This window comes from Equus quagga, chromosome 8 (assembly GCF_021613505.1).
Source record: "Equus quagga isolate Etosha38 chromosome 8, UCLA_HA_Equagga_1.0, whole genome shotgun sequence".
NCBI lineage: Eukaryota > Metazoa > Chordata > Mammalia > Perissodactyla > Equidae > Equus > Equus quagga.
Window position 1 is genome coordinate 53,587,202 of NC_060274.1, and position 27,234 is coordinate 53,614,435.

The 27,234-nt window shown below is 34.3% G+C and overlaps 1 protein-coding gene across 2 annotated transcripts in view; it reads right to left on the bottom strand.

Moving 5' to 3' along the window:
• Window positions 1–27,234, bottom strand: part of SEMA3A (semaphorin 3A) — a 450,150-nt gene that overhangs the window by 103,538 nt on the left and 319,378 nt on the right. For both annotated transcript variants that reach the window (XM_046669012.1, XM_046669013.1), the window contains one exon: window positions 26,956–27,075. In XM_046669012.1, coding sequence (XP_046524968.1) covers window positions 26,956–27,075 — 120 coding nt within the window. The remainder of the gene's footprint in view (window positions 1–26,955; window positions 27,076–27,234) is intronic.

Genomic DNA, 27,234 nt, shown 5'->3' on the forward strand with positions numbered 1-27,234 from the left:
GACATTTTCAATTGGATAAAACATAAAGCTTCTATAAATTATTTTAAAGTAGTTGAAAGCTCATTTAATATCTTGCTCAGCGTATTCATGGTCATTTACTATTCCTAAAAAACATACTTTAATCCTTGTCATTAAGAAATTTAAAATTTTAGATGTAGGGAGAATATTAACACACAAAAATTGAGAGTAGTAAAAAATTAATTACTATAAGTTATGACATATATTCCTACACACTTTGTGTTATACAAATTCAAAATGAGAGATGAAAGAGCTGATTTAAATAAGTAGAAGCAAGAATGCACATGATATATTTGTGGCATGCTTAGAAGAATGGCCCAGTCTGAACAATGGACTGATGTGGGAACAACAGGAAAGAAAAATTTAGCAAGTTGTGTTTTCTACTGTCTAGGCACTGTTGAATCTAAATAGACCTGTCAATATTTTCCCAAGTCTATGTTTGATCAATGTTGATGAGTAATACACATAATTACAGCCGTAAAGCCCATAAATAAATATGTATGCAAATGAAAAAACTAGAAGGAAATATGCAGGTATAAAAAAGTTATGTTGGACTACTGATTATATCTATATACGCATATATACTTATAAATATACATACGCATATGTACATATACACACATATGCATATATTCTATATATTTGACCTCACATACATTATGTATTAAATATACATGTTTACAACTTAATATTATATATTATATTTTTAAATATTTCTTTACCATGATATTAGGTTTACAATTATTTAAACATACAGATACACTCAAATCGTAATGTATATTTTAAAGGTTAAGAAAAGAGAACACTTTTTTTTAAATTACAAGATTGACTAAAGCCTCACTGTTTTAAATTTCTGCCCTCTTCTTTTTTCTTTTTTTTTCCTTCCTAATACTATTGAGAACAAGATTGAGAATGGCTTGCCCCATGGTAGTAGAAGAAAAACACAAAAAAAATTCTAACTTTGGGGTAGCTTTTCAGTTTGCCTCATGGTTTTACTTTAATGCAGATTCCTTCAATATTGTTTTATCATTTCAGTTATCCATGCTACTGTTGTGTGCCAGCACACACAGAGGCAAGAAGTATATGCTCATGAAGGAGTGGAATACATTATATATGTTTCATTCATTTTCAAGTTGTGAATTATTTATTTGAGCTACATTCTAGCTACAAAGCAAAATAACCAGGATGAGCAGCAGGAAGTAGAAAGTGGAAAGAGCTCAAGATGATCACAAAGAGTGGAAAAGACAATGAAAAAGGCAGTGGGCACATTGTGGAGTGTTAAATCCTCAAGAATTTAGGTAATTTTTTAATATTACTGTCATAATTGAAGAATCCTGTATTACTAAATAAAGGAAAGGTGACTTGATAAAGAAATACATTTTCTTTTAGTTGTGTTTGTTTATCATTCATCTTGCATAAAAATAGTGTTCCCTTATTTAAAAAGAAAACGTTATATTATATTAAGCTTGTAAAAATTTGATCCTGAGGTCCTTTTTGAGGGATGACCAAGGACCAAAATCTAGGAGCATCTTGAATATAAAAAATCTACAGGTAAAGTCCATAATGCTATTAGCTTTTGAGCTCAAGGATTCCCCATATGAATCAGTTGTTAATTCTAACTCACAAGAAATTCAAGCCATCTGAAATCTGCACATGGATAGAAAAACTAAATTTTGGTTTTGTGGCATTTTTAAAACATTGCAGGTGTCATGCTCTCAGAGCAGTCATCTCTAACCTAAAAAAGAACATAGTCAAATCTCATCTGAATTTTATAGCATCACTTAAATAATATATAATGTCAATTGTTAGTGTTATTCATTAGTGTCATTACAGTTATAATAAAAAAGAGGTTTCATCCTCAAAATTTGATATTAGAATTTAAGCAGTTAGATATTTCTCTTCACAGAAACATATAAAAATATTTTTAAAACATAGATTGTCAAAAAGCAAATGAGGTCCAAATTTGATTGAAAATGGACCACTTAAATTTATTTTGGTAAATCAATTTCTGATAATATTTTCTACCTTTAAATTTATATCAGAGGACAATAAATTATGGGCAGCTTATAGGATGGTTCACAATATATGATTACTATATGTAATATATATTTTTACTACTATAATTCATTAAATACAAATATAATTAACTAAATAGTAATTTGAAACCATATAATTCATTAAATACAAATATAATTAACTAAATAGTAATTTGAAACCATATTTCTTAAAATTGTATGTATTTCTTTAACAGTGTATATAATAAATGTAAATAAAACCAAGATGATGACTGACTCAGATAAGGGATAATCACAACTTCTGGGTAGTTTAGTTATATTAATATTACTATTTTACATAATCCATCAAAATAGATAAAAACACTGAAGTTCAGAGATCGTTCAGCATCTCAGTCTTAAGACTCTTTTCCACCAAATAGTCCTGCCTTTTTCCATGGTAATCTTTGTGGGTTACTGTTACAATCTTTATTCCTAAACCCATAGTTAATTATGTAAAAGGCATTATTCTTTTTTTTTAAAGATTAGTACCTGTTGGGGCCAGTCAGGTGGCTCAGCAGTTAAGTGCCCACATTCTGCTTTGGTGGCCTGGGGTTTGCCAGTTCGGATCCCCGGTGTGGACATGGCACCACCTGGCAAGCCATGCTGTGGTAGGTGTCCCACATATAAAGTAGAGGAAGATGGGTACAGATGTTAGCTCAGGGCCAGTCTTCCTCAGCAAGAAAAAGAGGAGGATTGGCAGCAGATGTTAGCTCAGGGCTAATCTTCCTCAAAAAAACCCAAAAAAACCTCAAAACAAAACAAAAAAAAGATTGGCACCTGAGATAACATTTGTGGCCTTCTTCTTCCTTCACCTCCTCCTCCTCCTCCTTCTTCTTCTCCCCAAAGTCCCCTAGTACACAGTTGTATAGTCTAGTTGTGAGTGCCTCTGGGTGTGCTATGTGGGACTCAGTGTGGCCTGACGAGAGGTGCTAGATCTGCACCCAGGATCCAAACCTGCGAAACGCTGGGCAGCTGAAGCGGAGCCCGCAAACTTAACCACTACCCACGAGCCGGCCCCAAAGGCATTATTCTGTACAAATATAAGCTACATCTCAAGTGCCATTATTAATTGTCTTATGTTTATTTTTGTTGACCTGTTTCAAGTCCAGATTTCTGCTTGGCTGAGCAGCAGTGATCATACAAGTTGTGGGTGTGTGGTAGGCTTAGAAGTACCAATCTTTTCAATGAAATTTCAGCTGGTTATACATTTGATGTCTTGATTTTTGAGTCCCATTTAATTTTACAGAATCATTTGCAGTTTTGCTACAGTTGTCAATTTCTTTATCTCTTTTAAGTCTCTAAGTGTCACTTATTTATTTTCAAAGTAATGCTTTAAAAACTGATTGTAAAGACCAGAAAAATGACTACCTGGCTATTGTTTCTATACATCTTTTGAAATTATTGTATACATTTTGAATAAATGACAAAGCAGTTATCAGAGAAAATAATGTTTATACTTTACTTGAAAGTAATTATGAAATTAGGATAGATAATGAAATGACACATTAGGAAAATTGTCTAACTAATGAATTATAATTCTGTGCCTCTTGCTTTATAAACTTTCACTCAAAAACATTTGAAAACATAAAGGAGACCAATTAGCTCTGGTTAGTTGAATTGAGACACTGAGTTAAGAATAAATGTATTAAAATTTAGGTGGAATCACTTATGGCATGATCTGGTTATTCCAATTTTCGGTAAATCATAAAATAATCCCCTGAAGCTATTGTGTTTAGAATAGCTCAAAGCTAATTTGGAATAGCAAGGATTTGGGGCAAAATTCATTTAGTATATTAAGTGGGTAGTAGTAAAAATTTTGCTGCTCTATGTGGTATTATAAAAAATCCTCCCAAAAGAGGCAAAATGTTTTCTTTAGAGAGCTGCTTCATTTTGTGGTTTTTAAAAATCAAAAGGAACAGTTCTGGAATTCGAGCGTAGTCTCCTATCATCTAAATTTATGCTCCTGGATATGGCATGTATTAGAAATCTAGCTTCTTTGTATTTGAAGACGCTCAAATTTTGCTAATGCAAAGGTAGCACACGTAAGGAAAAGGAAAATTAGGCAGCTCTCCAGTTGAGTAATAAAAAGCCACAACACCCATTTACCTCAAATATCCTAATGCTTAAGTCAAAATTTCTGATCATGAGCAAAATAGGGTACGGATTTTTCCTCAACAGTAAGTGAATTATTTTTGTCTTCATAGATGTAGACTGTACAATATTCTGAAAACCTAGTTGTAAGCTGCTATTCATTGTCATTATCCATTGTCAAAGATAATACCGTTAGGAGAAACAAAGTTATAGTATATTGAAACCTGAAAATGCCTATGTAATATGATCCCTAACAATGTGGGTTCCTCAAGGGATGTGAAGAATCAAGCATAAGAATATGTCAATATTGGTGAGGGAGGATGCCACGTTTGGAATGAGGTATTTTTTGGCTAACTGCATCAATGGTCTATATTGAAGTTTAGGAGGAGCAAAGGAAGGATGAGAGGGGGTGTCATAGGAAATGAGAACATACATGTAGGAGGATATTATATTACACAGAGCTCTGAAACTGACCCTAAAACCTTAGGCATTGTTCTGGGAAAAAAAGTAACTGGTGGGCTGGGATGAGGGCAGTGAGTGAACACAGATGGAAATGAAAAACTGCTGTAAAACCAAGAAAGAAGAAAATATGACAGCAATTAAGTTGAGGGATATCCTAAATCGTGTGCTAAAGTTACAAACTATAGCACAACTGGAAAGTTTGAAATTTTAAAGTTTTTTTGCAGATAAAAGTCTAACAACATTTAACAGAGTACAATTTAAAAAATTAACTTGTTGAGTTATTTAAACTGTAAAATTAATTTCATCTTAAGCATCCTCTTGTATTATTCTAGTTTTCTGTGTTTTCTTTACCCCTCTAAAAATAAGTGAAGCTACCTTTCTCTTCTAATATTTTGTGTACCTCCTTGCACTTTTAAAAATAAATGAGGGAAAAGATGCTTATGCATGGGGTATCAGGAAGACTGGGCTTTGTTGGTCAGAACCTTTGACACATCGGGTTTTTGGAAGGGGGAAGTACAACTGAACCTTAAACGTATGGTCAACCCAGACTGCTTGCCTTTCACATAATTTATTGTTTTTGTTTTTGTTTTTTGCCATTGTTTGGCAATTATAATTGTTTCAATTTCCAAAGATAGGCGGTCTGCAGGATCAGGGAAGAGGCCAGAGCATGCCGCTTTTCCTGTTTTCCTAGCTCCATGGCTGTGGTCAATTCTCTGTAGGTGCTCTATGTGATCATTGCACAGAACCAGAGCATGAACGTCAAAGGCATGAAGCCTGGCACTGTTGATGTGGCTACTACAGTCACTACTACTACCGTTCCCTTTGCCAGCCGTCTCTCTGGTACCAGCACTAAATCACAGCAGCACAAGCTGAGAACATAGCAAGATGCCAGGTCCTGTACCTCTTTCATGGTCTCTGGAATTAGGGCACCTGGATTTGAGTCCAGGTTCTGCTGCTCTGCTTATGCTCCAGGACGCACAACTAATAATTAACAGAGCTGGAATTTACAATAATTATATGCATGGCCAAGGTATTATAATATAGTAGGCTTAACTGTTTAAGTCATTGCCACGTGAATCATATGATTTTAAAAATTCATAGCAAAATACATGTGGTTTGTGTATTGAGAAAATATTCTAGGAACAAGGAGCTATTATTTCTAATCTTGCTCTACTACAAGTTGTATTAACTTATTTCTTCGTATGTCAAAATGATAACCAGGGGCCTCTGTAACAAATGATAGCCCTGAGAAACAAAGATAAATTTTGTTTTTTCCAAAGGATTAATTGGGAAAGCTATTTTAGACCCATAAAGATAAATTTAGCCAATTGCACAATTTGTTTTTCTTGCTTACTTACACTCCCTTGAATTTGATTCCTTCCACAGCTGAATTTCACATATAAGTCATTTTATACTTGTCCCTTTTCCTCAATTAACCCTTCCACATTAACACATTATGCTGAATTCCATTCCTGCTCTTCTACTTAAAGAGCCATACTAGAAAACACTAGTTGTCCCAGCTCCCCTCTAGTTCTTTCAAGGCTTTTTTTGTTGTTTTCATCGAATAGGGAAATTCTGAGTGCCCATTTCAAGGTATGATTTTCTGTTTTGACTCTACTCTATATTTCTTCTACCCCTATCTCTTTTTTCTCTTTCTTCATCACTTCTCCCCCAGCTTCACCAAAAGTACTTCTGCTCAGGTTTAGTCTTTGGCTTCCTTGTATTTAATTCTCCTTAATTATCACTCAGAACTTCAAAATCATGACTCCCTCATCTACACTTCTCCTTCTTTTTCCCTTCAGCTCAGTATTTGCCTAAGTGACACACTGCATGGATGTCCCCTCCAAATCATAACCTCAACAGAGTGGAAACCAACCACCGCACTTTCTCTACTCTTCACACCAGAATCCTATACTCAAGCTAATTCTCCTAATGATGCTCCAAATCTTATCAATGAAATCATCATTATTTGTCACACGTGTTCAAAGCCCAGAACATACCTTTGGGTTATCAGTTTCATTTATTCTTTAATAACTATCAATTATCAAATCATTCTTTTAGTCTTCTACCAAAGCAGCTCTTATATTTTTTTCTTTTACCTTCTCCATTCAAGTCTTGGCTATGACTACATCAAGACTAGATTTCTGCTTAGCTTCCTAGAAGATTTCTTTGATTATTTATTAAATCACTTTTTTATTAAATCACTTCATCACATACTCCACTAGCAGTTTAAAATTGCATAAAACCTACTTTCATCATACTAATTTTCTACTCAACAATCCTCGGTAGCTCTCTCTTTTTCATATATATAACTGCCTTTTGATTCCTCATAATTTGATCTAATCCCAATGCCCAACTTCATTTTCTGTTTTCTAATAAGCAAAATAGTTTATTCAACATATTCTGTCATATTCTCATATCCAACAAAAATAGTACATTTCCTATTGATTTCCCCTCTTTGCTTTTCTGTTATTGGTTTGTTTTAATGAAAATATTTACCTTTTTCTATCCCTTTATCCAAACACTTCAAGGCCATATCAGAATTTACTTTCAAGTAGTTCTGAGTTCAAATTGTGAGTCTGGGATTCCCTAGATGTGTGATTTTGTGTTGGTTATTTAACCTCTCTAATGCTCCGTTTTCTTATCTATAACATGCAAAAAAGTTCCATCTGCTTATTTAGACTATCGTAGAGATGAAATAAGATAACTACTTGGCATAATGTTTGGACATATAATCATTAATTTCTACAGTATTTTTAATGATCCTACCTCACACCAGGGGTTAGGGTTGCAGAGCTGGATAAGACAGATAGTGGATCAGTCCTCTGGCACTTATAGTTTTGTAGGGAAGACAGACGCTAAACAAAAACTCATACAACATTCATGTAATTTTAATGTATATTTCTAAAGGACGATATCATATGGAAAATATGGTGGTGATTTACTTAGGTAAGGACTGGGAATGAGGTAGCCAGAGAAGCCTTCCCTGAGAGAAGGACATCTAAGGGATGATTTGGGGGATAAACAGAGTTATACAGAAAAGTGTTCAAGAGTAACTCAAAAATAGTAGTTTATTGTTGTTTTATTGTTACTGCTGTCAATTACCATCCTCTTGAAATCTTTCCTGGCCACTTCATTCCCACTGACCTCTATTCTCTGAAAATCTATTTCACTGTATTATATTTTTTTACTATCGTTGGTCTTCCTCTTTTTTGCATTTTGTTTTACTCTGTTCCTCTGTGCCTTGCAGTGCTCTTCCTATTTTATGAAATGACCCTATTCTTGTATTGACTTACTTTGAAACTAGCTTAAATACTCTTAGGCAAAATTGGATATTCCAAAACTGGGGCTTCTGTGGCACTTTCTACATAACCGTTTTATAATTGGACATTGCTTTATGTTACATATGATTTCTTTCCCAAATGCCCATATGGTTCTGAGGGCAGAAAACATGTCAAATTTATCTTTCAACTATAAATCCATAAAATTGGCATCATCATAAAATGAGCACAAAAAAGTCTGTGTTGACTTTCACAGTTTTATGTCTCTAAGTAAATTCTAAGTTACTTGAGGCAGGAATCGCATCTTAGTTCAATCTTATTTACCACTATGTGGTACAAATGCTATTCTGTGTGTGTTGTATGCTGATTGATTATAAAGACATTTTTCGTAAAAGATTATTTAAAGATAATAGAATATTTTATTATCCTTTGACTATATCCTTTGACTATAAAATTTGACATATTTAGAAAAATGGTATGAAATGTACAATCCTATTTATTTTTCCCAACTCCCTGCCCAACACGATGAAAACTACTATAGTACGAAATATTAGTTTGAGAATTCAAAAATAAATATATAATTATCCCTTTGCTAGTTAGAAGTCTTTGTTGTTGCTCTAAATATTCCTTTATGCTATTTTTTCAGGATTTGAAACTATGGAAAGAGGGTTTTAAAGTCCTTTAAACTTATTTACTTAGCTTTTTTGAACTTATACTAAGAGTAAAAAAGGCATTGAAGTAATAATCCTTCTAAGAACCTTTGATGATTCAATTTAGAGCTGTTAGGAAAAATGCCATTTGATGAAAAAGTATATGTAAATGATACGTATCTAAATCACAGAAAAGCATAGTATAATTTCAAATTACCTAAACATCTAATAAAAACACAGGCATTCCTTCAAGGTAGTTAGTAGCATTTCTTATGGTAAATTTGCTATAAGGTTCATTTTACAAATTGAGTGCTTCTTTTATAATTATGCAGCTATAAGGGTGGTATATATATATAGGTGGTATATATATATTTTATATATTTATAGATACATAGAACTATTTATATATGTATATATAAATACATAAACAACTCATAGTTTAAATATACTGTGTGTTAGTTTAAGCACCTAGATTTATTAACTAGAAAGAAAGCTTTTTGTGTTGTCAAACTAAAGGTTAAAGGTCATGAAACGGACAGAGATGCAAATCAATTTTTAAACAAAATCTTTGACAGATATATAGACTAAATAAGTAAGACATTTAAAACATTCATTCTTAGGACAATATATTTGAAAATCTCATTATTATTATATCATGAAAAATTTGAAGTTAGATCTTTCTTATTATAGGAAATAAACTAGAGAAATTGTGTTTGTAAATATTTGAAAGATTTTGAAGTTCAATTCCATATATTCTCTGAGTAATAAAATAAAACAAATATTACAAAAGATTGCTTTTATTTTTTGGATTGCAGTGGAGGTTTAACTGTATTTAGTTCTTGGATTTAAAGTTTGATTTAGAAAGCAGCTGGTAAGAACTTTCTAAGTAAAACCATGGAAGTTCAGGGGTTAAGTCAGTCAATTTGAGTATCTCATAGGAAAAAAATCAACATATGTGTTTAATAAAAATATAGGAATTTGGGGCCGGCCCGGTGGCGTAGGAATTAAATTCCCAGGCTCTGCTTCAGCAGCCTGGGGTTTGCCAGTTTGGATGCCAGGTGTGGACCTACCCGCTGCTTATCAAGCCATGCTGTGGCAGGCGTCCCACATATAAAGGAGAGGGAGATTAGCTCAGGGCCGATCTTCCTCAGAAAAAAGAGGAGGAATGGCAGCAGATGTTAGCTCAGGGCTAATCTTCCTCAAAAACTTTAAAAAAATCCGGGAATTTGATAATCAGACTACTAATGGCTGCTAAATTATAAGAAACCCTCTTTTCCATTTCTGAAACATATATTTTTCATGTTTGTTCCTTAAATAATGGGAAGGTAACACAATGTTTGCGAATGATTTGCCTAAATGTATACAGAAATAGCCTACCATATGGCGATAACATGTTTTCTCTGCAAGGAGGGACAATTCAACCTAAATGCAAAGAAAAGGAAACACGCCACACAGAGTTGAACAAATGCAAAATAAAATTTAAGCTTATACCTGGAAGCAAAGAAAAGAAATCAAAGTGGGACCAAATGCATGCTATTAACTAAGTGATGTTTTTCTATTAAAAATGAGAATTTTTAAAATTGATACTTTTAAAGTCGAAATAACTATGCTGACACTGGTGGTTATTCATTTACTTATTAATTAACAAATATTACCAAGTCTCTAAAATGTGTCAGACAATGAGCTGTAGAAAACTGTAGATTGATAAAATGAATATGCTTTTACAAAATATTTTATATTTCACATTTAATCTGAAGAGAAAATCTCCAAACTGAAAGGACACACCTCATCATCTGGAGTGCTGGGCCGGAGAGATGGGCGAGAATTAGAATAAGAAGCACTCAGTGCCACGGTTCAGAGTCTATTAAAGCAAAGTGCTTTACTAGCTTAAGCATATTGGATCACAATATCCTTTTGAGGTAAAATGATATAATTAAATATTACTCTAGCTAACACTGTGGTTAATCCAAAGTGGTTTCTAAAAACTCAATCAGGCTTAAGGAAAACTGTATTACGTTTACACCATGTTTTAGGCAATAGCCTCATCTTTTCTCACAATGAATATTCAGAAATTTATTGACGTATTAATAACTTGTAAGAGAAGAGCTTACATCAGTCATTTTTAGTCTGTCAAAAACAGGCAGTCATTTTGATTATAATGCTCCTTTTCTAACCTGCCAAGCATTGTAGAATTCTGAGATGCTTTATCTAGAATCTAAATCAGTAAGTTATAAACAAAATTAAATGCCATAATATTACAACGTCATACTATTTTCCCATAGACAGACATACAGGTTGCATTTTTACATAACTCTGCACATTCTGCTAAATTCTAATGTCTGAATTCTAGTTAACCCATGACTTCTCTCTGAGAGTATTAGTGAATTAATGTTTTACACGTGCCAAATACATGCTGTTCACACAGAGAAAAAAAGGCATTTAAGCACAATTGAGGGAAACTTGCTCCCTGTCAAACTGCTCAACTTCTGAAATACTTAATTGTTAAGCAGCTTGTGTCATCTCCTGCCAATTAAATCCTGATGGGGGAAGATGAAAGGCAACTCTTTTACCAAAATAAAATATGCCTTTATCCTCAGAGAGCTTTAATTCGAAACTCAAACAATAGCGTATAGTCTTCTTGAAATGCTACCTTCAGTTATTATGTGTTGAATGTTAGTATGTACATATTTCTGCCTTTGCCTTCTACTTCGCTACACTGTCAGGCAAAAGCTGCTGCTGAACATCACATTGCTTATTATATTTATTGCTTCCTGTGCCTTAGTCTTCAGGAGTGAAATGCAGACTTTACCATAAGCGTTATGTTATGAGTGAGAGCACCCAAACCATCTTTAAGTGTCACACTTGATTAAGAGTATGGAATTCTACAAAGAATTCCTATTCTATTCTGAAAAAATTGCCCAAAATAAAAATTAATAGACAAATTAGTAGTAGTTGTAGTGTGCAATAAATTCCATTGTTAGCCTATTCCATTGTTTTATCGAAATGGATTTTGAGGCATGTTTCTTCATTCCTTCCTTCTCTTATTCCCTTCTTCTCTCCTTCTTTCCCTTCCTCCTCCCTTCCTTCTTTCTTTTAAGTTCAGTCATGTATATCCTCTATTTTTTCTCTCCTGATTTGCTGCATAAGGGCTCTAACAGCAGAATAAATTTCAATTGCAGATCTGTGTAAATGTTATTGTGAAAACTTTATATAAATCTGTTCTCTACTTAAGCCATATGCATATGAGGGCTAAAACAATGATACTACCAATAACAAAATAATTGAAAGTGCTAAAATGTCAGCATAGTTATATGTTAATCAATATGGATTATTCCTGGTATGACAATGGAAATATATGTCAAATGTGCAAAATTGCTTGTACTGAAATACAGAGTACCCACAATTTTTTAAAGAGATTACTTGGTGTTATTCAAGGGTTCAAACTGGCTGGGGATTTTCATTTCAGGTTCTCATTCTAATTTGTGCCCTGTACCTTTTTGCACAGGAAAAACACAAGAATAATTAACCCTTGAGAAATGAAGAAATAATCCTTGAGAGTTCAGAGTTTATTACGTGAATCCTACCTGCGAATATATATCCTATTTCAGATAAATTCTCCAGTCCTTATTACAGGACTTATCACAATATATGTATCTATTTACTTGTCTGCCTCCTCACCTGTGTTGCTATGAGAGTATGTATAATAGTAGTAGTATCTACAACACAAGAGAAGTGAGGGCACGTTGCTCTAGAGAAGTAATGCTTCAGTTGAGATCAGAAGGATGAGGTGGATTTATTAAACCAAAATCTGAGGAAAGCTCCATCCAGGAAATAGAAACAATAAGTGCAAAGATCTAGAAAAAGAGAGACTGGGAATGTAAAGGAACTGAAAGAAGAAAAGGAACTTCAGAGTTCCTCAGGAGGGGATAAGGCGAGAGTGGTCCAAACAAGCATGCAGAGGTAGGAAGGACAAAGACCGAAAGGCAGACTTCCCTAATTGCCAGCTCAAAGGAGGCAGGGCAATGTATTTAAACCAGGGTGACAGGCTACCATTTGCTTTCTGAGAAGACCACTCTGGCTTCAGTGTAGCAACCTTATTGGACAGGCCAAGTGGTAGTGGTGAGGAGCCGGGAAGGAGAGGGATGTAAGTTGAGCATTATTTCATCAAATTGAACCGCATGTCATAGTGACCTTTACATCTCTGGTCTGGTGTCCAGCAGAAGAGTCTAAAACATACAGGCATGATCTTAGTAGCAGATATCTTTCATTTTCTATTTCTTAAATACTTTCTAACTACATCTAACATCAGAGTTTTTTGCCATTTTTTGCCCATGATTCACTTTCTGTGACCTCAAACTTGGCGTACTTTCCTGAACTCAAATTACATACATTTTCAATAATTTTCTTTTTATTTTGTTAATAGTTTTTAAGAAATTATGACCTACTCAAGGTTAAGGTTCTTCTGTCTTTATTTTTCAGAATTAAGGCTCTAATGTCATTATTTTACCCATTTATATTCCAGAATATCCTTATGCATATAATGACGGGCATGCCCATGATAGAATGTCACAAATGTGCATGTCATCTATCAGACATAAGGATGGGAACAACTGTTGTAACATTCAGAATCCTGGAAAATACTAATTTATATGATACTGGAGTCTATGCTTATGGTAGCATAATATGATGCCAATTCTAAAAGGAAAAACCAACAACGACACCCTTTGGGATACAAAAACTCACAAACCTGAAAGTCCCACAAATTTATAAAGTGCTGATGAAATATCTCTGCTTTGGATATCTCTGCAACAGTTGAGTGATGGACAATGCCCAGGCAAATTCTATCGGTATATAGCACTGATCCATTTCAAAAAGTCACTTTTCCCACAACACACATTTATTTCCTTAAGTTAAATGGAAAATAGACTAAAGTCTATATCTACAAATACATTTTCAGGCAGTCTAAATTGACTTATATTCTTTATATTGCACCTTCATAATTTTTCCTAAGATGTTGCCATCACTATGGATATAAACACTCACACATACAATATACACTATATATAGTTTTATACATAAAATTTGTATAGATATACATTATATATATATACATATTTCCTATTGAAAACATTTGTACAGAACTCATTATAGGAATTATGAACACTTTAAATATAAATAAAACTGCATTTATTTTAATATCTTTTTCTAAATCAGACTTTATCTCTTTGGACCCATTGAGGTCTGCTACTATAAATAACTTTGTTTCTGATTTTATCTTTTTCTTATGCTCTATGTCAACACTCAGCTAGTCTCCACCCTGTTCATTAAACCTTTTTTCTAACAGATTTTTTTTCTTTTACTCTTTCATGTTATCCAGGAGTGATCAAAGCGTTTAGTCACTCTTGTCCTTTGTACATAAAGGTGTGTGGGTGAAATTTTGCATGAATCTTGTGTTCAGGTTGCTTTCCTAATGCTTTCAATTATTTTCTTTGATAGTATTTGATGTCTTGACTGTTTCAACTAAGCGAAATCATCTTAAATCTAGCTACTTTTATGAGAATAAAAGGAAATAGTGTAAAGTATTGAAACAATATTCAAATTTTATCTATTTTGAAGAGGCAACTGAATCATTTTCATTACGTAAATATCACCTTTATGAAACAAATACAGTTTTTCCCTGAAATTAGATGATATAGTTAATAATCCAATCATGAATGCATGGAGAAAGAAAGTAAAAGACAATGTATTTTAAAAATAATCACCTAATGTTACTTACTTATTCACTTTAATTTTGAAAAAAAAATCCTTATAAACAGCTTGACATACATGGAAAATTGTGTCTTTCATGTCCTTTTACATGTTTGGCAGTGAGAGTGAAGGCAACACAGTGTAATGGGAAGGACTCTGAATTAGCTGTCAGGGGAACTGAGTTTAAGTTCAGCTTTTACCACTAAGTAATCATAGGATTTGTGAATACTATTTCAGCAATCTGAATTTAAATTTCCTATACTATAAAATGAAGAACAGGAGTTAGAGGAGCTATGCAGAAGCCGTAAGCTACAGTGTTTTATAAACATATATTTTTGAGCAAGAATTGTACGGAAATTGTGGTCACAATTTAACTCTGGACATATAATTTTTAAAAAAGTAGAATATCACATATTGCCAAGCTTTGTGTTCAGTACACTTTGGGCTTAAGCAGTTATGAATATATCAAATTTTTCAACCTAATTTTTTGTACTAAAACCTTCCAGATCAAAATATTTCTCTTGGCAGCATAGTTGAAAAATACTTTTCATTTCTGTCTTAGAACATTATTAACATTTTCACACATTGATAAATATAAGGTAGAAAAGTGAATGGGATTACATTTTTTTATTCATACGGCAAAAACATCATTTTGTTTTTCATTTCACCTGAAGTTGATTTTAATCAAGAAAACTATTGATTGCCTCTGAAGCACTTTCTAAACAAGGGAATGTGAGTTCATTTCTCATTTTCTGGATGTCTGCGTAGTAAAAATGGTAATATTTTGCTTACCACTTACATAATCTTTTCCCATTCCTCTGTCAGATAAGTTCTTACACCTTATTCTAGAAAAAAAAAGATTTTTACACATGGCTTAGATAGTGTGTAATTTGAGCATGAATTTTTTTAAAAATCCATCTTGCTGTTAGCAAAAATTTGATGTAGTGTCAAGGTAGTATGTAGGATTGATATCTAGCATGATATAATACAAAGATTAGGTGTTCCTCCCTGCAAATCTTACATTTGCCTCCAATATCTAGGCCAGCAAAGGGCAACTAAACTCGGGACACTAAACATCCATCCTTTCCAGGTTAAGCAATTTAAATATGAGGTAAGATAGCTATTACATGGCAACAAAATATAAATCAAAAGAAGAAAAGTTTGCCGGGATAAAAGCACTAAAAGGAGCTTGAACCCTGGCATGTATACAAAACCCCATTTGCAACACTAGAAGGACAAAGACTTTTAGCCTCTAAAAAGCTTTGTGATAATCTGAAGCGAAGTAACGCATTGAAATAGAAGCTACTCTGGTACTTCTTAATCATTAACCTATTTTCTTAAGTGTATATGCATCATGTGTATTAGATAAGTATTTTTCTATCACAAGAGAAATCCTGAGATATAAAAATGTTAAGGAGACCAGTTTAATGTCATTTCAGTGGCAGCAAAAGTCACACAATGAATCAGTGACACACCCGTGAATTGATTTTAGATCCCATTAGACTCCCTTTTTAACCACTCAGCAATTCTGAGATTGCTTTCAGTGACCAAATACGCACAATTGAATTAAAATGGCAGACTGAAAAATAAAAATAAAATAAAAATGGAAAGTAGTCATTCTATGTGGTTCAATTTCTGAAAATTTGAAATGATATATTTCCTGCACGTAAATGTACAAATCTCAACGCTATACTCAGATACTAACACCACATTTTCTATCATTTATACAGGAATGGATTTAAATTACTAAAGTATAATAGCAAAATATGAAAGGATAGAAATAATTGTGTTCAATAAAAGTTGAAGGCCTATCCCATTCAATATTTTAGGCAATGATTAAAGGATGTCCTTTCACATAAATATTTATTTGTCGAAATACATTTGCTCCAGCTAGAATTTCTAAAGACCTATAAATACAAAATTAAATTTGAGTAAAAATGTGGCTTTTTCTCAAACATGTTAATATTTCAGTATCTTCACAGGCAGAGAGAACTTGATAAGACACACTCATATAGGGAAAATGGAATAAAGACTATGCCACCTTTCTGTTATTTGATAATTTGTATGCCATATAAAATTGTTTTCTGTTTATTAGAGAATCTAGAATTCTATATACGTATACCCAGTATCCATACTTTTCTGTGTTCTTGAAATATTACATGATCAAAATATTGAGAAAAAGGACACGTTTCATTGCTAAACTTACTTTGAATGAGAGGTGGAAAACTCTAATTTTTTTCTTATATTTTAAAAACTCCATTTCAAATATATTTCTATTATGCTACAGATTCTGATTTTTACCCTTGGGATAAAAAAAGAATTACAACTCTCTTTGATTGTAAAACATATTACCACTCCTTGTGTCTGAGTGGAAGTACAAGTTAAGTAGGTTTTGTTTATCATTGCTCAATACCTAGATTACATATAGAGGGAATTAATCAAAACAGAAAGTAATTGATTCTGTGGGGTATCCTAGTACTTCTTTTATTGAAACATGACTCCCTGATTATATTATTACCAGATCCTCTTAAAGATGAATTTGCCACAGCCACGAAATTTTACCAAGTTGACAAGCACTGTCACATTTTCAGCACAAAGAATTTAATGCTTCTTTCACAAAGGTTTCTAATAACGCAAGTAGTAATTCATTTTCCTTGAAATTCAATGTTTTGAGAGTGTTTAGATCTGAGTATTAATAAACACATAGTACATATTCTTAAATATGGTGAGATTTCTTTCTTTTTTAAGGCTTAATAATATTCCATTGTATGTATACACCAAATTTTCTTTATCTGTTCACCTGTTGGTGGACATTTAGGATGTTTCCACATCTGAGCTATTGTGAATAAGGGGACAATGAACCTGAAGGATATAATGCTAGGTAAAATAAGCCAGTTCCAGAAGAACAAACGCTGCACGTTTCCACTTATAAGAGGAATCTAGTCAAAATCACAGAAACAGAGAGTAGAAAAGTGATTGCCAGGAGCTGGAGATGGGGGACTGGGGAGCTGCTGCTCAACAGGCATAAAGTTTCAGTTATGCAAGATGAATAAGTTCTACAGATCAGCTGTACAACATTGCACCTATAGTTAATAATACTGAATTGTGCACTTAAAAAGTTGTTAAGAAAGCTCTTGTGTTAAATATTCTTACCAGAATAAAAAAAGAATTAAAAAAAGACCCATGGCACAGCGTGATAACAATGAAGTATAATTGGTACAATATCAGATATAATATTTATGTCACTAGAAAGACCATATGTTATAATGGTTATGACAACAGATTTACTAGTTGTGTGATGATAGGTAGGCTGTTAAACCTTTCTGAGGCTTAGTTTCTCGAACTGAAAAATGGAGATAACACTCGCAGCACAGAGTTAGGAAACTAAATTGATAAAGCCATCAAATATGCAAACAATGATAGTCATTAATAGTAATAATAATAATTTAAAAATTATGAGAAGTAGTTACAGTAGAAGAGAAATCAAGCAGAATAACAAGGGATAAATCAGATATATCATTTCCATAAAAATTTCACAGAATCAGTATAAGCTATATTGTAATAATGAAATTAAAAATAAAGCATAGATTTTTCATTTAAAATCACTCTTTCTAAGTACTATGTATTATACCTTGTTTCTTTCTGTTTAGTTGGGTTTTGTTTGTTTTTTATTTTTATTTTTTTAACAAAGTGGGTTTGAAATACTTTCACATTTGCAAAACAAAAAATGGCATTCTCTGGATTTACAAGTGTGAATAAACCAAGCTTTTGTGATACGCTATGGGTGAGAAATTCACATAATTTTGCATATGATGGTTTAATGTTTTATGCACAACATAAGTTCAGCTTATTTGTAGACTCAGGAGTAAAAATTGAGTGTGCATGAGCCACAATGTGCTAACAAACATGTTTGCCATAATTATCACAGAAGAATTGGGAAAACATTTTTTCACTGGGGAGTTTAAACAGTATCATCATCTCAGTTGTATTTCATCTAGTGGTTTATGAAATTTGGGTGTTATTGTGATTTCTTGTTGTTTTCCTATAAGAATTTTAATATTTTAGAATTAAATATTTAGAATTTAGAATTAATATTTAGGAATTTTAAATATTATTTAGTATCTTTCACTCAACATCAGTCTAGACTCCCATCCATGTGGCACTACTCAACTTTTGCCATATTCTCCAAATGGATGTACCTCTATGTCCATTCTCCCACCATCACATTTATACCAAAAATATGTTTCAAAACCAACTGTGGAAATAATAGTAGTCTCTTTCTAAAAACTTGTATAGCTCTTGACTAGTATCCCTAAACTCAACCAGATCCTAATATTCCAGCCTCCCCTTTTGAAAATCACTATACTCTATGCACACTGGGATATTTTTCATTTCCCCATTGGCCTTTCAACGTCTTTGTCCTTCCATTCTGTCCTTCCAGTTTTGACCTTCTTCCACATCCATCAATCCTTCACCCATTTTCCGAAATCCAGCTTAAAGGTGATGGCCTTTGTTCCCTTCATCAGGGGGGTCCCACATTTATACTTGTCACCATGTTCAAACTTGGCACACACTAAGTAGTTTTGAAACATAAAATAAATACAGGACAAAATCCCTGACTCAATCCCCTAAATCATAATTAATGATTTTATCTTCTCTCCCACTGCATGGTACTGGCACTTCCTTTTAAAAGAGCAGGTTCTGGCCAGCCTCAGCAGCCTAGTGGTTAAGTTCCATGCATTCCACTTTGGCAGCCCCAGTTCGGTTCCCAGGTGTGGACCTGCACCACTCATCTGTCAGTGGCCATGCTGTGGCAGCAGCTCACATACAAATAGAGGAAGACTGGCAGTGGATGTTAGCTCAGGGCTAATCTTCCTCAGCAAAAATAAATAAATAAACAAAGGACCAGGTTCTGGACTCAGACATACACCATTGAATAGCATGCTTGCCTCAGGCCCATTACAAAACCCCCATGAAACTTTAATTTTTCTCATCAGTAAAATGAAGATACTAAGAGTACCTACCTCATCAGATTTTGTGACGACTGAGTGAGTAGCCACTGCAGGACATATGTTCAATGCTCAGTAAATATTAGTTGTTCAGGGTATAACTGTTATTATTACTGATGTTCTCACCTATGTTGAAGTTAGATATTTATGCATATGTTAGCTCTTTGAGGGCAGACATTTGTGTTTGTATTTCTTTTCATTACTTTTAGGACCTTGCTTAGGAAAAATGTTTCCTATATTTTTATTAAAGTTAATTTTACTTCTTTTGAATCATTCATCTGAATACAAATTGCTTCCAAGATCACTTGGGCATTGATTGTAGCAGTTGAGTATAATTGTAGCCACAAATCGGAAGAGCTCTAGATATAGATGTTAAACCTCCATTATTTCCTAGTATTCCCTCAAATCTATTTAATAAATAAAGCCTCTATTCCAGAAAGTCTGGTTTTCTCATTATGTCTTTCCTTTTCACCTCAGTGCTATTCTCATCACCTCACACTGATTCTCATCACCACCCTTTGCTATTTCTACTTCCCCGGCTCTCATCCTGTCCAAATTGACCACATGTGCTAAGCCTGGAGCAGCTGAAAGCCATGAGGAGCCCAAACCAGAGGCCATTACACTAGGGCAAGGGGAGAGTCCTCTCATGTAAACATAGGGAACAGGTAACACTATCTGCTTAAAAACTACCACAAGCTGATCTTCTTAGAAAACCATCAGAGTTACCTTACATCCTATGTTTTCTAAGAGTAATTAAATTTGTAGAATTGTAAAACTAAGTGTATGTTCTTCATGGTTAAAATTAGGTACCAACAAAACTAGAAAACAAATACAATTAAAATTTGCAATAGTAATGCAATGGGACAATGATATCGTGTATCCTGAAAAATACAACCTTCCTGCAATATGAATATGTTCCTAGTGACCAGAGCTACAGTCTTTGGAGTGAGGAGTTCTACCCTCCTCTAAACACCTTTCTCTGAACCACAGCAAAATCTTCCTTCATACAGCCCACTCTCACCTTACTTTGGCCTTTACTTGGCAAGAATACAGCATTTGTATATCGAGTCAACCTTTGTTTCTTTTCATTAGCCCAAGAAAATTAAAAGAGTATTCTTGGCATTCACATGATCACAAGCCACAAGCAAACAAGGGCACTAAAATCTTAACATTTTATATGATTAGTAAGTAGTTATTCAAATAATGTAGAATGTGCTTATATCATTTTTTCAGATTATCATCAGTGAACCACCACGGTTTAAAACAAATCTGCAACGTAATTTGCTGATGCCCATTTGAAACACATTGCAAGAGGAGGCAAATGTATTCTGATTTGTGGAAATTCAGTCTAAGTTTATTCTGCTATTTTTTGAAAGTTTTAAATATATCAAACTAACACCTTCCTTCTCATCTGCATATCCAAACTATATTTCCACTATCTAAAACTTTGGTTCCAAAGGAAGTAATTTAGACAAGGAGACAAAGAGATAAAGGAAGAAAAACATAGAACTACAGTTTAAGGGCAGAGAAAGCTTTGGTCACAACGGAGGAAGGAGAATAAAGGGGAGGTGAAAATGGACCAAACACAAGAGCAGGCAATGGAGTTTAGTACTACTCTTTGTGTTTCTTGTAAAATGTAATATTGATAACAAACAAATTAAGGTTTTCATGGATATAAGTTTCCTCTTAAAATGGATAATACAAGGAATGAGTGCAGAGGAATCAATCAAAAAGAGCACAAAAGGAAAAAGAGTAAATTGGGGACTATACAACTCCAGTGACAGGCTAGTTTCAGTAAAGGTATGGTCTTTGATCCAAACTAGCTATTGGTAGTTCACGAGGAAAAGAAAAAATATATTGTTAATGTGCTAATATGATTTAGACCAATGACTGTATTGATCTTGAATGACGATGCCATTCAGAAATTGAGTACTATAGATAATATGGTCTTTTTTTTTTAACGATTGGCACCTGAGCTAACAACTGTTGCCAATCTTTTGGTTTTTTTCTGCTTTTTCTCCCCGAATCCCCCCAGTGCATAGTTGTATATTTTAGTTGTGGGTCCTTCTAGTTGTGGCATGTGGGACATCACCTCAACGTGGCCTGATGAGTGGTGCCATGTCCCCACCCAGGATCCGAACCAGTGAAACCCCGGGTCCCCGAAGCAGAATGTGAGAACTTGACCACTCGGCCATGGGACCGGCCCCAGACTTTTAACAAGCAATCGATAATGACATCATTGCGCCAATATGGCCTTTAGAAAGCTGTTTAATTTTGTCCAAATTCTTTTCCGGGCATTAGGTGAACCAGATCTGACAAAACATGAAACAAAATACCCTGCACTTTAAGAACTGAATGCTCACTTTTCCATTGTTATCTGTTCTTGTTCTTAGGAATTAAAAAATGGTAAAATACTGTGAGAAAAAAAAAAAACTTTACAATTGAACCAAATAAGTGGTAGAGGGTAAAATGTTAATCTCATAATTATGGTGTTTTCATATCAAATATTTAAAGTAAACAAGTCAAAGAATAAAATGGTGATTTGAAACATTTTAAGTAGGGTCTGGGAGATGCTGGTTTGTATTCATGGCTCTCTTTTTCTCTCTCTCTCTTTTTTTTTTTACCATTTGTGATTTTTTTTTTCTTTTCTAGCCTTGTTTCTAATCATAACTTAGGTCCTCCTACTACCTCACTTGGCTATTAGTTCTATTAATTTTGAGAAGCAATCTTATTGATAATATTTATGGTTTAGAACATTAATAGCTCACAGAAAATACATTGGTGAGCTGGTAAGTTCACTCAAAATTTATGAACTGTGATGCTTTCCTTCAACTACAAACAGCAGAACATTTTAAAATTTAATTTGCAATATAAATGACAGTATTGTATATTCAGTACAGTAACTTGTACATGTCCACCTTTCAACATGATTCAAGTATTGAAAGATTAGGAAAGAAAAACTAGAAATCATTATGGACTTACTCTAACCACATTTGGCTCAAGTCAGTAGTGCGAAGGAGGAACATACTGCCTCTGGTAGAAATAATCAGTAGCAGAGAAGAAATCATCAAAGCATCCTGACTTTCACCACCTAGGTTAGCCTACTACAAGGGAAATGTATTGGATGATCTAAGAAAGATAGAAAGATGTTACCTACCCAAAAGCACTCCTCATCATTTTACCAAGATACCTAAACTTCTCAGCTTCACTATCTCCTCTTAGAAATAAACTTGTACTCTATTGGACTAAATAACATAAGACATTGAAAGATATAACACAGTTAGAAGAAGTTAGATTCGATGTATAAATTGTCCACAGAGCCCTAGCTATTGCTTAAATAGCATTTTGGTGATGGGGACTGTTACTAAGAGCATTTGATTCAAAGTTTTCTATAAAAGCAAACTCACATTCTGTTTGTGTGAGGAAGATTGTCACTGAGCTAACATCCATCTCCTACTTTATGTGGGATTTCGCCATAGCGTGGCTTGAGGGGTGGTGCTAGGTTCACAACCACAGATCCGAACCTGCAAACCCTGGGCCACCAAAGGGTAGCATGCGAACTTAACCACTACACCACTGGGTCAGCCTCAAACTCTTATTCTTGGTGAAAAGGAAGAACCAAACAAAATGTTTTATTCTACATCTAGATATATTGGTTGTCATTGCACAATGACTTCAGGGATAGTCATTAAGCTTCATTGCATTTCTTAATGTCCCTTTGGTTCTATCATAAATTGAGATCATGACATTATGAGAGTATTTACAGAGTTAATAATTTCCAGCTCTCATCTGTGTCCATCTTTCTTTAGATTTCCTGCCTAGTACACGGAAGAGGCCCATTTGGAATTTGAAAAAACATCCAGAGACTTCTTCGAAAAGCTATACTCCTCCTAAATTCATACTTTTTTTTTATTAACAAACGTAAATCTGAAGGGGAAATACCATATACTATAAGCCATTTGGGAATATTCTGTCTCATAAGGATGACTTACACTTTTCATTTGAATGGCATGGATGCTGAGAGCTTAAACTCAAAATTCATCTGTACTCTAGCTCTGAATCATTCTTTCCGTGAACTCTCATGCATTTTTATGATAAACACACACATGTGTATGCAGTATGTGACCTTATTGGCAGTTATCTGCAATGTCAAGTACTATTGGCAGATACCCAAGAATTGATTGACACACATCTTATAGAACTGGAGTTAATATGTCTACCAATTCCCAACTGTATTACAGGAAACAGAAAATCTGTTTAATACAGCAATCAATGACATACTGTGTGTGGTCGGAAGGCATTCACTACGCAGCAAGAGTAGACTTTGGAATACGGTTTTCAGAAGTATAAATATTGCTACTAAAATTCTAGGAAAGTAAAATGAGGTCTATGTTCATAACTCGAAGATTAAAGAAGGGGGGTTTTCACACACTGTTTATCATTATTTAAAAGGAATTGTTAATTTTCTCCTACAAGTTCTGAAGCTATTACATGATGAAAGGAGTCTTGATTTGATTCAAAAGTAACATTTTCACCTTTGCAGCATTTGGCCATCTGGAATGGCGAGTCCATAATGTCATTTTCTAACAGTGGATTTTAACAATCTTGGGAACGCAATGTAAGACAATGAGTTATTTTAAAGAAAGAATACTGCAAAGGAAAAATTGAGCGTTAAAATGTCCATGAAAGCCATGATAAAAACAGTAAGCAAAACATCCTTTTTTGTATGATAAAACTATTTGTAATATGTAAAGGCTGAACAGAAGTTTAAAAAGGAAACGATTTCATTATTTGATGTAGAGTGGGACAGGTAACAGCAAAGTATACAAGCTACTTCTATACTAGAATATAGGAGAAAGATGTGTGCTGGTTCTATCTGAAAAGGCAGGCTTGCATATAAAAGTTACTAAATTCAAACTTGATGAGAGTTTATGAACTCTAATCCAACAGTCCTGGCCTCAGTCTTGATTGCTGTTTGATTTCTTCCTCTTCGAATCTTTCCGTTACTGTCATTCTTTTCTGAACTGCATGAAGCGCACATTATCTCTTTTTCTTAACTTCACAAACAGCATAACTGTTTAAATTCAAGGGTAGTATTTTAAGTATCAGCATAGATCAATTTAAAGCAGATTCTCTCCTAAGGCAGCTTAAGCACTGAAAATTAAATTTTATGTTGTCTAGACAAACTATCTTGATAATATCTTTTCCAGAATTTCCTAGATTGACTGTCTAGACTGCTCCAAATTCCCCCAGGTAATTGCATAATCGTCTTCCCTCTGACCTCCTAAACCGTCTGGAACAGCATTTCCCAATATATAGTGGCCATGCAAATCAGGATCACTGAGCTTCTGAAAGAGGGCTCTCTTAAAGGTTCTGAGTTTCAGAATCTCAGGAAAATACTTGCACCCCAATATCCCACCTCACAGGAGATCAAATGGGAAGCTTTACTGATTTATTTCAGTGGACAAAAAGGCCACCTCAATTTTTCTGGGTAAATGGTCTGGCTCCAGAACCTGTAATTTTCCATCTCCCACCCATCTATAAAGCAGCAATGATAGTCATTGAGTTGATAAGGAAATATGCTGTGAACTTTACTAAATAGCAACTAAGAAAAAAACTCAAGACTTTGGGGAAAATGTTAAAAATATGAGAACTACCTATTAGACAATGTTAAATTCTCACAACAACCGTATAAGGTAGAGACCATTCTCATTACTACTTTCTAGGTTAGAAACAGAGACACAAAGAAAATAAGTAGCTTGCCCAGGATCAAGCATCTAGTACTAAATTGAGGTCAGACAAAAGCCCAGCAGTCTGAGGCCACAGGACACGCAATTAACAATGATGGGATTAGAACTCCTTGAGTTTCTATAGCGAAAAATGTCAGTGGGTCGTGCCCTGCTAGGAGGGTTGGAAGACGGTTAGAGGTAATAAGTCAACCTCTCATTTAACATATATGAACACTGAGGATCAAAGGGGTTTTGCTTAGTTTTGTTTTACATATTATGAGACAGAGTCTCAGGGAGGTTAACCTCAGAGAGGTTAACTCATTTTTCCAATGCTCCAGAGCTAGGAAGTTGTAGAATAAGATCAGAAGCCAGATGTGACCCCAAAGCCCACGTCTTCTCCACTAACCTGTGCCAGGAGCTCAGCTCTCCTGACTCTGTTACCCTGTGCAGCATGATGCCTTGCAGATGTAAAAAGTGCAATATGATGTGGAAGGAGTTTTCTAGAGCTATCTTCAGAATACAGAAAAGTGGGTCAATCACTCCAGGCCCAAGTTTTATGGTGCCTGGGTATAGCTGAGAAGAAAGCAAAGAGGGAGAGATTTATCCAGAAGGTGCTAAAAAGTTAAGTGCGCAAAGTCTCCAGGACCATGTGCAGGAAATTATTCCTAATTTCATCAATATGAAGCAAGTAATTTAAGTAGAACTGCCTTTCCTTAAAGTTAGTGTTTACTTAAAACTCTAGGATATGTCAGCAAGGTGCTCACAGGAGGGAGAAGGAGGAAGGGTGCATTGGAGGAATAGGCTGATGAGAGGCCAACGCCTAAAGTGGTGAGACCTTAGGAAAGTGTTTAATCTTCCCAGGATTACCAAGAAAGTAATAATAGTTGTGTTTAGTCTAGAAACCACAGTGTCTCTAAGAAGTCTTCTTATAGAAAAAATCCAAACTGTTTTGATTTCTGTGTCTTTGGATTCAAACAATATATTTTTATCAATTTAGGACACCTTAAGAAAATTGAGAGAGAGAATCTAGAGTTTAAGTTACAAAGAAGTGGCTAAAATGTAAATTATATGTTATGTTTAGGATTCCAGAAATATTCTGGAAACAAATCCTTTATTTTTTTAGTATCTCTGAATCCAATTTGGAAGCAAATTCTGTCACAAATTATCTTCTCACCACATGAAAGTTTTTGTTCTTCTTAGGATTTTGTGCCAAAAATTATAGAAGGCTTATAATTGAAGGCTATTGGTAAGCCCAATTCATGAAACTGCTTTCAATACTAGTAACTTTTCTTTTAAATATTTCCCTAATTTCAAGTTTTACTTAAATTTACCTAAGTTTAATTTCCTCACTAAAACATCTTTTAGGAGCAACAGACAAATTAAAGAAACGTCTTTTCCATACTGCCAAAATAATAGCCAAAAATGTAAAAGGAAAGTTTAGCTGAACAAGAACACAAATGTGAATAATTTAGGCCAAATATGAGATCAGATCATTGTGCACATGTATGGCATCCTTTCTTAATCCCTAGGCAGAAGAAAACAACTGGGGTGGCAGACACTTCCGGCTGAGGATGGAAATGGAGGGGAAAGCTGGCAGTATACAAATGAAGGAGAAAACAGTACACATTCAGCCTGCTGACATCTGCTGCACATGCAAAATGGATTGAACTCTGTAATCCAGGGTGAAAGCAAATGCTTTCTTCCTTGCTTCCTTCCTCCTGTTCTGTAGTTATCGTTGAGTGATAGTCTCATTCTTTTTGCATCCACAGCTTAAAATTAATAACAGCATCTGAATTTGAAGTAGGTCCCACTGAATAGCAAACCAGAAGCTAAATGAGCTGAAGAAATTAGTAATGAAGCATTGAATAGGAAGGGGTCATAAACAAACACCCTTTTTTAAAAGTCAGCTTTACCTCAGGATGATGTCCAATTTCAATGTAGGTGCAAATTGGATGAAAAGCCCCTGTTCCACAGGCATACAAGTGAGTTTGATTATAAGCCTTAAGCACCTTGATGAAATTAGCACATTCTTTCTGTAAAACAAAAGGAAAACCAGTGAGTTCTAGTAGTCAGCATGACCGAGGTGTCCTCTAGGGGGCTAGGCACGCTTGAACAGATTTCTTTTCTTTTATGTCCTTTTCACAACATTTTTAGGGCTTATTATTCTATTGTTTGCTCACATTATTACATGA